Source organism: Ceratotherium simum, chromosome 6 (genome assembly GCF_057802395.1).
Source record: "Ceratotherium simum simum isolate JZ-2026a chromosome 6, ASM5780239v1, whole genome shotgun sequence".
NCBI lineage: Eukaryota > Metazoa > Chordata > Mammalia > Perissodactyla > Rhinocerotidae > Ceratotherium > Ceratotherium simum.
The window spans coordinates 5611978-5625717 of record NC_141905.1 but is presented as its reverse complement, the minus strand read 5'-3'; the positions used below and the strand labels follow the sequence as shown (position 1 = coordinate 5625717).

At 35.6% G+C, this 13740-nt stretch overlaps 1 protein-coding gene across 2 annotated transcripts in view; it reads left to right on the top strand.

The window, feature by feature from the left end:
- The window catches only part of WAPL (WAPL cohesin release factor), a 97512-nt gene that overhangs the window by 19254 nt on the left and 64518 nt on the right, over positions 1 to 13740 (top strand). Inside the window, exons 3-4 of one of the 2 annotated variants that reach the window (XM_014789014.2) lie at positions 7350 to 8393; positions 10570 to 10670. In XM_014789014.2, coding sequence (XP_014644500.1) covers positions 7350 to 8393; positions 10570 to 10670 — 1145 coding nt within the window. Of the gene's footprint in view, positions 1 to 7349; positions 8394 to 10551; positions 10671 to 13740 lie in introns of both variants that reach the window. The other variant, XM_014789013.2, reaches the window with a different exon arrangement.

Here is a 13740-nt window from a genome sequence, read left to right as displayed (position 1 = left end):
TTATATTGTTAATGAATATTTAGGTTTCACTGTTTGGGAATGATGTTGTTATGAGTGTACTTCTATTATGTTAAACCATGTGGAATTGCTAATATTTGATTGTTTTAAAAATGGGAGTTTCATGTGGTTCAATGTAATATGCTTTTGGTGCATGTATGCATGCATTTCTGCTAGGTAAGTATTTTGAAGTGGAATTATTGGGTCATAGGATGAGTGTTGATGTTTAGCTTTTATAGATAATGCCCAAGAGGTTGGTCCAGTTTCCTCTCCCACCAGTTGAAGTGGTTTTACCTCCTCCACATACTTGGCATTGTGAATTTTAGCTCTTTTGGTGGTTGTGTAGTGATATCTCATTATGGTTTTAATTTGCATCTTCCTAATAACTAATGAATATAAGCACCTTTTAATATATTTTATGTGTTTATTGGATATCCTTTCTTAGGAAGTGACTGGTCAAGTCTCTTGATCATTTTTATATTGGGTATCTTTTTGTTATTGAGTTGTAGGCATTCTTTACATAAGTCTGAATATCCCCCACTATGGTTTGTCTGGTAGTTCTCTTAGTGTTTTTTTACGGATAGATTTAGTTTTGATGCAGTTAAATTTCTTTCTTTTCCTTTATGGTAAATGCTTTTTGTATTTTGTTTAAGAATTCTTTCCTGCCTGAGGTTGTAAAGATATACTCATGTATTCTAAAAACTTTACATTTTCTCCTTCATACTTAGGTCTCTAATTCATCTGGCTTTGTAGGAACTCTTTTTAGGTTAAGGAACTCAACTTTTCTTTTTTCATAATATGAGTTGCAGTTATATTTTTCACTTGTGTGTGTGTGTGTGTGTGTGTGAGGAAGATCAGCCCTGAGCTAACATCCATGCCAGTCCTCCTCTTTTTGCTAAGGAAGACCGGCCCTGAGCTAACATCTATTGCCAATCCTCCTCCTTTTTTTTCCCTTTTTCTCCCCAGAGCCCCAGTAGACAGCTGTATGTCATAGTTGCACATCCTTCTAGCTGCTGTATGTGGGACACCGCCACAGCATGGCCGGACAAGCAGTACGATGGTGCGCGCCTGGGATCTGAACACGGGCCGCCAGTAGCAGAGCGCGCGCACTTAACTGCTAAGCCACGGGGCTGGCCCCCATATTTTTCACATTTTATTGTTCCTTTTGACTTAACATTTTTCCGAGGCTGAAATTTTAGATTTTACATAAATTAATATGGATTATGGGTTTTGTATCTGAGAAAGAACTTCCCCATTCCAGGGTAATGTATTTTTTTAAATTCCTTTTTATCTTATAATATGTATCTAGTTTTGTTTTTCATGTTTTTTTTTCTATTAACTTTTTTTTTTTTTTGGTGAGGAAGATTGGTCCTGAGCTAACATCTGTTGCCAGTCTTCCTCTATTTTGTTTGTGGGTTGCTGAGCAGTATATAGGTTTGCACCTGGGACTGGAACCTGCAAATCCCGGGCTGCCAAAGCGGAGCGCGTGAACTTAACCACTATGCCGCTGGGCCAGCCCCCGTTTTCCATGTTTAACTCTTTGATTCATCTAGAATATATTTTCATGTTTGAGGTAAAAAACCAAATTAATTTTTTCCCAGATGTTCCAGTACTGTTTATTGAATAATCCATCTTTGTTGTAGAGATTTGAAACTCCATAATCAACATATACTGATTTCCTTCATGTATTTTGCTCCTTCTTTTGTCCTTTGAACCAACTAAAAAATATATTTCAGAGTGTTAGAAAACTTGCTAAAACTATAGGTACTGTCCCTGAAAAATGTGTGCACATTCTTTTCGTACAGTTTCACAAGATTTGCAGGACCCATGAAACCCATTCGTAGATCTCTGATCAAATTTTCCTTCCCACTTTTTAAATACTTCAGAGAGTTTACTTCATTCACAGAGACCTTAAATCATCCCACCTGTTTATTTTCCTTTGTAAAACTATGTACAGTCAGTCGTGCATCGCTTAATGGCAGGGATAAGTTCTGAGAAATGCATTATTAGGTGATTCTGTCATTGTGCGAACATCATTGAGTATACTTACACAAACCTAGATGTTACAGTGTACACACTTGGGCTATATGGTCCTAATCCTATGGGACTCCCATCGTATATGCAGCCCATGATTGACTGAAACTTTATGTGGCACGTGACTGTATACTCATATTATTGCAAGTACTGATAGGTTTGTGTTATTATTTTTAAGGGAACCATCTATTTTCTTTCAAAATTAAGACTCTTTAAGGGAATAATAGACATTTAATTAATCTTGTATGTGAGGTTGGTTACTGTTTTTTGGATAAGCAGAATGAAGCCTAGAGAGGTAAAATGACTTGCTGAATTTTTATACATCTAGTTATTGGCTTAGCTGTGTTTTCCAACTCTGTGCTTCTCAAACTCCAAATTCCATGTAGCCTTCTTCGTTAAGGTAAATTCCATCCCTTATATGTTACCCAATGTACAAAAGATTAACTATCTAGTGATGCTAAAATCTAGTGATGTTAAAAGGCATTTATTAAGTATCCGACTGTAAATGGTGCTAGGCTAAGTCTTGTACTGAGAACTTCCTACACATCCAGTCGTTACCCTCTAGCTTGAGGAGGAACAATAGGCCTTAGAGTGTGGTTTTGGATTCCTTGCATGAGGGAGTATTGAGGAACTTGCAGATTAGATTCCACAAAGACTTGTCTTAATAAAAGATTATTAAAAATGTATCCTGCATTATGGCAAATTGTAATAGCTGTGATAATTTACATTTATATGATGCTCTATAACGTGCAAAATATCCTTAAGTATATTATCTTTTATCTGTTCACCCTGCCCTTGAGACAGATTTTACTAGTTCGTTTCTTCAGGTGAAGAAATTTTTTTTTTTGTTTCTTGGAAACAGCACCTTTATTTATTTATTTTTTCAGGTGTACATCATTATATTTCAATTTCTGTGTAGACTATGTCATGTTCACCACTCGAAGACTAATTACCATCCATCATGATACACATGTGCCTAGTCACCCCTTTTGCCCTCCTCCCTCACTCGTTGCACTCTGGTAACCCCCAGTCTAATCTCTATATCTATGTGTTTGTGCGTTGTTGTTTTTATCTTCTATTTATGAGTGAGAGCCTATGGTATTTGACTTTCTCCGTCTGACTTATTTACCCTCAAGGTCCATCCATGTTGTTGCAAATGGCAAGGTTTCATCTTTTTTAATAGCTGAGTAGTATTCTATTGTGTATATATACCACATCTTCTTTATCCATTCGTCCCTTGATGGGCAGTTAGGTTGTTTCCAAGTCTTGGCTATTGTGAATAATGCTGCAGTGAACACAGGGGTGCATATATCTTTATGCATTCGTGTTTTCGTGTTCTTTGGATAAATACCCAGCAGTGGAATAGCTGGATCATATGGTAGTTCTATTCTTAATTTTTTGAGGAATCTCCATACTCTTTTCCTTAGTGGCTGCACCAGTTTGCATTCCCACCAGCAGTGTATGAGTTCCTTTTTCTCCACATCCTCTCCGACACTTGTTATTTTTTGTCTTGGTAACTATAGCCATTCTGACGGGCATGAGGTGATATCTCATCGTAGTTTTGATTTGCATTTCCCTAATAATTAGTGATGTTGAACATCTTTTCATGTGCCTGTTGGCCACCTGTATGTCTTCTTTGGAAAAATGTCTGTTCATATCCTCTGCCCATTTGTTGATGAGGTGGTTTGTTTTTTTGTTGTTGAGTTGTATGGGTTTGTTATGTATTTTGGAAATTAACCCCTTGTCAGATATATGATTTGCAAATATTTTCTCCCAGTTGGTGGGTTGTCTTTTTGTTCCGTTCATGGTTTTCTTTGCCTTGCAAAAGCTCTGTAGTCCGTTGTAGTCCCGTTTGTTTATTTTTTCTTTTGTTTCTCATGCCTGAGTAGACGTGGTATTCAAAAACATGCTGCTAAGATCGATGTCAGAGTGTACTGCCTGTATTTTCTTCTAGGAGTTTTATGGCTTCAGGTCTAACCTTCTAGTCTTTAATCCATTTTGAGTTAATTTTTGTATATGATGTAAGATAATGTTCTACTTTCATTCTTTTACATGTGGCTGTCCAGTTTTCCCAACACCGTTTATTGAAGAGACTTTCCTTTCTCCCTTGTATATTCTTGTCTCCCTTGTCGAAAATTAGCTGTCTGTAGATGTGTGGTTTTATTTCTGGGCTCTTGATTCTGTTCCATTGATCTGTGTATCTCTTTTTATGCCAGTACCATGCTGTTTTGAGTACTGTAGGTTTGTAGTATCATTTGGAATCAGGGAGAGTGATACCTCTAGCTTTGTTCTTTTTCTCAGGATTCCTTGGGGTGTTCGGGGGTCTTTTGTTGTTCCATATAAATTTTAAGATTCTTTGTTCTAATTCTGTGAAAAATGTCGTTGGAACTTTGATAGTGATTCCATTGAATCTGTAAATTGCTTTAGGAACCATATTAAGTCTTCCCATCCAAGAGTGTGGAATATCTTTCCATTTCTTTGTGTCTTCTTCAGTTTGTTTCAACAGTGTTTTATGGTTTTACAGTGTACAGGTCTTTCACCTCTTTGGTTAAATTTATTCCTAGGTATTTTATTCTTTTTGTTGCCGTTGTAAAAGGGATTGTATTCTTAATTTCTCTTTCTGCTACTTCATTGTTAGTGTATAGACATAGAACTGATTTCTGTATGTTGATTTTGTATCCTGGAACTTAAAACTTCTTAAGGCCTCATTTTAGCCAGTAAGTGACAGAGCTAGCACTCATTCCTTTAACTCTTGAACTGTTATCTTAGCTAGAAATACATTTCTGTTTATATAGTCGGTTTAGATTAAAACAGAGTAATGCTTAGCCTCTCTGTAAGAAAAGAACTCATCTTTATTTATCTCTTTTTTTTTTTTCTTTATATGCTTGATGTTTTGAGATGTTAAGTGGGTTTATCAGACGGAGAAGCTGGGTTGTTTGAGGGAGGAGGGGAGTTGAAAGTAGTTGCTGTTCTGCATTTTAGGATAAGATAGCCTTGCTCTCTCTTTCAAGGTGAAGTTATGGATATTTGTTGGAGAGCTAAATGATGAAGGACTATAGAAAGCATTTATTTCCTATATTAGAATAGTGTTGTGGAGAACTTGGACAGCTTTTCTTTTTTTTTTTTTTTTAAAGATTTTATTTATTCATTTTTTTTCCCCCCAAAGCCCCAGTAGATAGTTGTATGTCATAGGTTCACATCCTTCTAGTTGCTGTACGTGGGACTCGGCCTCACGTTGGACGGAGAAGTGGTGCCTTGGGGCGTGCCTGGGATCCGAACCCGGGCCGCCAGCATCAGAGCACACGCCCTTAACCGCTAAGCCACGGAGCAGGCCCCAGGACAGCTTTTCTTATGTAGAACTTTGTTGATTAAACTAGGCTTTTATCTATGTAATGTGTTTCAGAAGCTTAAAAATGTATAATCTTCTTCAGTAATTCATGTGTAGGATTGTTTATGCTATATAATTGAATACATGAATAGATTATACTTGCTGATGTAACTTATATCTAACTTTTAGTGAGACTACTTCTTTCTGTAGGGCTGTTTCTTACACTTTACACTCAAAACAAATTTACAAGGTAAGCTTACAAGAAAGTTAGACTTGTATGAAAGGCAGCCTGTTTATGAGAATAGTAACTGTTAAACACAACACATACCTTCTCTGAATTTAGGGAAAATGAGAGTAATAAGTCAAACTTGAAGTAGTAATTTTAAAAAACATGGATAATAAAGTTTATTGTTCACATAAACTTTTTTTTAGTCAGAAGGATGTTTATTACATAAAACAATTATAAACAGTCTAAATTTTGTGACATAAGACAGTGGAATGCTATATAATTATAAAAATGATGTAGTATGACATTTAATAACATCTCATAGACCTTTGTGTAGCTAAGTGTACTAAGCATTCCCATAGGCATTTATTAGGAAATAACTCCTTCAGTAACTGTAAAGTAGTCTAGGTCAGTGGCTTCCCTTTTGAGTAGATGAGGAAATTGAAGCCCTTAGGAAAACTCCCAAAGCTGAGGTCTTGCCTGAGCTCTAAAGAGCTAGTTTAACCAGGACAACACAAGTCTCCAGACTCAAGCTACCAGTGCTCTTTCCACTTGCTATAAAAGCAGTGGTATTATTTCTTCCGGTTTGGTTTTAGACTTGGCTTTCCTTCTACCCCTTTAGGGTATCAGATTTCAGAATCAGCTTTTAATTTTTAGCTTTTCAGTATCTTATGCTTAATGACTGGTACTTCTGAGATTATGAAAACTATAGTTCCTTGCCTTCTGCTGGGAAATATTCAAGAATAAAACAGATATAGCTGTAAATTAGATGCCTTCTAAAGGTAAGTGCGTATAAATCTTGAGTTAAATTATTTTTAAACTCATTGGGTAGTATTAGAAATTGTGCAGTGAATTCATGCAAAGCATCCCTTTGCCTGTATTTGGTGGTTTGTTAGTTGAGATCTGTAAATGGCTTTTCTTAAATGTAGATGCACTTTTTTTTTTTAAAGTAATTTCATTGTCTGGCGTAAACATTTTGTCATTGTTTTTCTACCCTGGGAGAATTAATCATAATACCAATTTGAATCATATTTTCATCTGTCATTTAGAAAGGTTAACAAAAAATTGTTTCTGATGATAAAAATTAAAGACAACAAAAATGAATTCCCCAAGGACAAAATGAATAGGCAGTTTAAGTTTTACTATTGGCTGATATGCATAAATGGCTACTTAACTTAGGCACCAGAGCCACTGTTAAAAAAAAAGTCCTTCGAGTTATATAGCTTTTAGGATTAGAAGAAAGAATGGAAAGCAGAAATAGCTAAAGAAACCTGACCCTGGGACAGATTTCTAGACAGAGCTGGCATACCTTATGGGCAGCCCTACCCCAGAGAAATACAGACACTGCTGGAATGTTTTTATTTATTGTGTTATTAGATTCTACTAAATAGTTTCTAATTTAAGCATTTTTATTTGAAAAACCCATAATCTCTCTGAGAAGGTTTGCCTGTCATTTATATGTCATTCTGAATTGATCCAGTTGCTTAACACTGCTGAAATCTCTTGAATTTAGGGTAACAATTTTAAGGGACTTGAATGCCTAGGGAGAGGTCACTAGCAGACGTGAGAGCTATATACTAAGAAGTTGGAAGGGGAACTGTCAAATATGTAAACACTAATTTCTTCGCAATTAAAAATTATTGTAATTATTTTAAGATTGGTTGCTTCTGTACTATTAATTAGCCAGATATCCCTGTTATTTGTTAACTTTTACATTGATATCACTCATGTTTTTATCTTTCAACTTATTTTTAATTTTTGTAGATAAAATGGAGAATTTTAGTGAAGAATATGAAAAGAATAGTCACCATATTTACAAAAATGCTGAAGACAGTACTAAGAAACCCAATGCAGAAACTACAGTGGCTTCTGGATACAAAGCTGATGAAATCAAGGAAACAAATGATACTTGGAATTCCCAACTTGGAAAAAGATCAGAATCTCCATCAGAAATGTCTCCAGTTAAGGGATCTGTAAGAACTGGTTTGTGTGAATGGGATAATGATTTTGAAGATATCAGGTCAGATGACTGTATTTTAAGTTTGGATAGTGATCCTCTTTTGGAGATGAAGGATGAGGATTTTAAAAATCGGTTGGAAAATCTAAATGAAGCCATTGAGGAAGACATCGTGCAAAGTGTTCTTAGGCCAACCAACTGTAGGACGTACTGTAGGGCAAATAAAGCAAAATCCTCACAAGGAGCATCAAATTTTGATAAGCTAATGGACGGCAAGAGTCAGGCCTTAGCCAAAGCAAACAGTGAATCAAGTAAAGATGGCCTGAATCAGGCAAAGAAAGGCAGTGTAAGTTGTGGGACCAGTTTTAGAGGGACGGTTGGACGGACTAGAGATTACACTGTTTTACATCCATCTTGCTTGTCAGTTTGTAATGTTACCATACAGGATACTATGGAACGCAGCATGGATGAGTTCACTCCATCAGCTCCTGCAGACTTGGGAGAAGCTGGCCGTCTAAGAAAAAAGGCAGATATTGCAACTTCTAAGACCACTACTAGATTTCGACCTAGTAATACTAAATCCAAAAAGGATGTTAAACTTGAATTTTTTGGTTTTGAAGATCATGATGAGACAGGAGGTGATGAAGGAGGTTCTGGGAGTTCTAATTACAAAATTAAGTATTTTGGCTTTGATGATCTCAGTGAAAGTGAAGATGATGAAGATGACGACTGCCAGGTGGAAAGAAAGACAAACAAAAAAAGAACTAAAACAGCTCCATCACCCTCCTTGCAGCCTCCTCCAGAAAGCAATGATAATTCCCAGGACAGTCAGTCTAGTACTAATAATGCAGGTAAGATTAAGAAAAAAATTGTAAGTAAATGCTTTTCAGGCTTAAATCAGTTTTAGTTTCCTCCTAGATACTCAATTTTAACTATGTTTAATTTTAATAGAAGTACTATTTAGAACCACAGATTACCTTATCCAAAAGTACAGCATTTTAAATGTTAATAATAATCAATTCCCACGTTATAAGGAGCCAATTGATAGATTGAGAAATCTTTTCATATTTGTGTTTTAATTCTACCATCAGCACTTCAGAATCTTAAAGTGTGTATTTGTGTACAGAGATACCAGACATCTTGATGTTTCAACTTTGAAAATTCAAATGCAATGGGGACATAAGGATAGACTTTGGATATTTAGAACTATACGGATAATAGATGGTTGTAATAAGGGAAATATTAGAAAATTAAAATTAATAAGTAGCCTTTGTATTTGGCTCAAAACTAATGAACTAACAAATGTTAAAAACATTCTCAAGACATCTTAAGTTTAAAGGTAAAATTAAGTCTTAATCTTAAAAATCATAAAGTTGATTTAATGAAATTGAAAAGTACCAGTTAAGTATTTATTCACTCTTAACAGTGAAAATTTAATTTGTCTCTTAAGATAATAGGACCAGTAATAACTAGAGGTCTTCAAAGAGTTGATAGTCTCCACTGGGAGAGACACACAAAAGAAATAGGTTAGCATTGCTATAATTCAGTCATTATCTGACAAGGACTTTGTGAAGTGGATTGACTGTTGACTGAAGAAGAAGATGTGAAAGCTTCTGGGTTACAGGGGCTATATTTATTTATATTTAACCGAATACAGTTTTTCTGTATTTGTTTACTTGTTAAATAAAGCTTTTGTCCTGTTAGGGTCATAGAAGAAGTGTCATTATGGTGAATTAGAATTCTAATAATATTCTTACGTATAGATTCTCCCATAGAGTATAAGTCATGCTTGAGACTACCTACCATTTTGCTTTATTTGGCCTAAACATAGTTTTGCTAGATTAGAATCACTTTTATCTTCAAAACTAGAATTATGTAGGAGTAGCCTCTTAAGGGCTCACCCCTTACTCCCTGCTGCAAAAGAATAAATAAGTAAAATAAGGTTATTATCAGAATTCATCCAATGTTGTCTTGACTCTCTGGGAGAACTGAAGTTTGCAGCAGCCTTGCTAGTCACTTGAGATATGACTGGGCAGATAGCTTTACAGTTGCTTTCTCAGGAGCATAAGTAATGATGTAGAAATCCTGAGCTCCTGTCCTGCTGCAACTGAACTTACTTAGCTCTTATGCTAACCTTGATAGCAAGTTATCCTAATTGGCAGTTGAAAATTTGTGGCTGAAATTTACGTAATCTTGGGGTAATGTAACTTTTTAAAGTTTAAAGTTTGAAATCATTAGGCTCCCTTTCAAAAACTTCAAGTTGATACCAAACAAAATTTAAAAATTAGAGACCATTTGATTGATATATCCAAAGGTGGAATTTGAGTCTTCATATAATGTAGGAAGTAACAAATATTTTTAAGGGTTGGGCTAGAGAAAAGTCGTCGTCTTTTTATTTTTTTGTTTAGGCTGTTTTTTTGTTTGTAGCCTAAACAAAAAAATAAACATTTATAATTATTTGAGGATTAATCTAATCTTTTGGTTAGTTTTGTGTGAAGACCCACAAATCATTGAACTAGGTCATTTTATATCTTTTGCCAAGGATAGCTATCCTCTTTTTTTGGTTTTTTAAAATGTAGTCTTTGTGTATGTTAGCAGGCATTCTTTGAAGGCCAACATGGTTCATTGTACTTAAATTCAAGAAAAATGTTACATAGATACCACCTGATGTTGTGTGTGTATGTTTAAACTAAACTGTCTGAATGTCAATGTCCATAGATATCCAGCAGTTATTTTGGAAAATAATTGATTTTGCCATTTACACAAAATAAAACTGGAGCACATACATACATACCAGCTAGGTTTCTGATTTTCTTAGAGCTGGGAATAAGCAGGGAGTAAGAATGGGAGAATAGGACTTAATATCGTTGGGAGTATTTTGTCAACTATATGGTACTTTTATTCCTTTATTCTTTTTTCCCTACAGTATGCCCTCCCCCAATGTTCATAGGTTGTTTGGTAGATAATTTGAAATATTAGGAAGCTAGCTAGTTTTGATTACCATTTCAGAAAACTTGGATTTTACAGAGGACTTGCCTGGTGTGCCTGAAAGTGTGAAGAAGCCTCCAAATAAACAAGGAGATAAATCAAAGGAAAATACCAGAAAGATTTTTAGTGGCCCCAAACGGGTAAGTAAAGCGTTATCAGTGATTTGTATTATTTATTTATTATCAGAGGGCTCAACTTTTAATTTTTATATTTGAAAATTACTAACAAACATCATGGCAATTAAATTTTGTCTTTCAAAGGATATACGTAAGTCATTTTTTAAAACACTGTAACCATTTTTTTGAAGTGTGGTAAAATATACATAATATTTATTATATGCAAGTGTACAATTCAGTGACATTAAATACACTCACAATGTTGTGTAACCATCCCCCTATCTATACCCAAAACATTTTCATCATCTCCAGCAAAAACTCTGCCCATTGAACAATAACTCCTCGTTTGTCCCTGCCCCACTCCCCTGCCCCTGGTAAACACTATTCTACTTTCTGTCTCTATGAATTTGCCTATTGTAGGTACCTCCTATAAGTGGAATCATACAATATTTGTCTATGTTTGGCTTATTTCACTAAGCATAATCTTGTCAAGATCCATCCATGTTGTGGCATATATCAAAATTTCATTCTTTTTTTATGGCTGAACAAGACTCCATTGTATGTGCAGTAGCATCCCCCCCTTATGTGAGGGCGATACGTTCTGAGACCCCCAGTGGATGCCTAAAACCACGGATAGTACCGAGCCCTATATATACTATGTGTTTTCCCATATATACATACTTGTGATAAAGTTTTTTTTATAAATTAGGCACAGTAAGAGATTAACAGTAATTAATAAAATAGAAATTATAGCAGCATACTGTAATAAAAGTGATGTGAATGTGGTCTCTCTCTCTCTCTCAGAATATCTTAGTGTATCGTACTTACTGGGATGAATCATGTCCTGTGGGGGAAAGGAGCGGAATAGCACAAGGTTTCATCACACAACTCAGAATGGCGCACAATTTAAAACTTATGAGTTGTTTATTTCTGGAATTTTTCACTTAATATTTTTAGACTGCAGTTGACTGCAAGGAACTGAAACCGTGGAAAGTGAAACTGCCAATAAGGGGAGAATATTGAATACACCACATTTTGTTCATCTATTCATCTGTTACTGCACACTTGGATTGTTTTCACCTTTTGGCTATTTCACCTACTGGCACCATTTTGCATTCCCACCAGCAATCGACGAGGGTTTCAGTTTCTCCACATCCTCACCGACACTAATTTTCTGAGTTTTTTTGATAATAGCTGTCCGAAGGGGTCTGAAATGATATCTCACTGTGGTTTGACTTGCATTTCCTTAACTAGTGATGTTGAGTATCTTTTCATGACTTATTGGCTGTTCGTATGTCTTTTTTGGAGAAATGTCTGTTCAAGTCCTTTGCCCATTTTTGTGTCCAGTTATTTGTTTGTTGTTGAGTTACAGGAGTTCTTTTTAATTTATTTTTTTATTTTATTGAGGTTTTATTGGTTTATAACGTTGTATAATTTCAGGTGTACATTATTATATATCATTTTCTGTACAGACTGCATCATGCTCACCACTGATAGTCTAAGTTTTATCCTTCACCATATATATGTGCCCCTTTACCCCTTTTGCCCACCCCCCAACCCCCTTCCCCTCTGGTAAAACTAATCTGTTCTCTTTATCCGTGAGTTTGTTTATCTTCCACATATGAGTGAAATCATGCAGTGTTTGTCTTTCTCTGTCTGGCTTATTTCGCTTAACATCATACCTTCAGGGTCCATCCATGTTGTTGCAAATGGGACAGTTTGGTCTTTTTTAATGGCTGAGTAGTATTCCATTGTGTATATATGTATATATATATTCACCATACCTTCTTTATCCATGCATCAGTTGATGGGCACTTGGGTTGCTTCCATGGCCTGGCTATGTGAATAATGCTGCAGTGAACATAGGGGTGTATACATCTCTTTGAATTGTTGATTTCAAGTTCTTTGGATAAATACCGAGTAGTGGGAGTGCTGGATCATATGGTATTTCTATTGTTAATTTTTTGAGAAATCTCCATACTGTTTTCCATAGTGGCTGCACCAGTTTGCATTCCCACTGGCAATATATGAGGGTTCCCTTTTCTCCACATCCTCGCCAACATTTGTTATTTTTTGTCTCGGTAATTATAGCCCTTCTGACAGGCGTGAGGTGATTTCTCATGGTAGTTTTGATTTGGATTTCCCTAATAATTAATGATGTTGAACATCTTTTCATGTGCCTGTTGGCCACCTGTATGTCTTCTTTGGAAAAATGTCTGTTCATATCCTCTGCCCATTTGTTGATGAGGTGGTTTGTTTTTTTGTTGTTGAGTTGTATGGGTTTGTTATGTATTTTGGAAATTAACCCCTTGTCAGATATATGATTTGCAAATATTTTCTCCCAGTTGGTGGGTTGTCTTTTTGTTCCGTTCATGGTTTTCTTTGCCTTGCAGAAGCTCTTCAGTCTGATGTAGTCCCATTGGTTTATTTTTTCTTTTGTTTCCCATGCCCGAGTAGACGTAGTATTCAAAAACATGCTGCTAAGATCTATGTCAAAGAGTGTACTGCCTATGTTTTCTTCTAGGAGTTTTATGGCTTCGGGTCTTCTAGTCTTTAATTCATTTTGAGTTAATTTTTGTGTATGGTGTAAAATAATGTTCTACTTTCATTCTTTTACATGTGGCTGTCCAGTTTTCCCAACACCGTTTATTGAAGAGACTTTCCTTTCTCCATTGTATGTTCTTGGCTCCTCTGTCGAAGATTAGCTGTCCATAGATGTGTGGTTTTGTTTCTGGGCTTTCACTTCTGTTCCATTGATCTGTGTGTCTCTTTTTGTGCCAGTACTATGCTGTTTTGAGTACTGTAGTTTTGTAGTCAGGGATTGTGATGCCTCCAGCTTTGTTCTTTCTTCTCAGGATTACTTTGGCTATTTGTCATCTTTTGTTGTTCCATATAAATTTTAGGATTTGTTGTTCTATTTCTATGAAGAATGTCTTTGGGATTCTGATTGGGATTGTATTAAATCTGTAGATTGCTTTAGGTAATATGGACATTTTAACTATGTTTATTCTTCCAGTCCATGAGCATGGACTGTCTTTCCATTTCTTTATGTCATTGTCAATTTCTTTCAATGATGTCTTATAGTTTTCAGTGT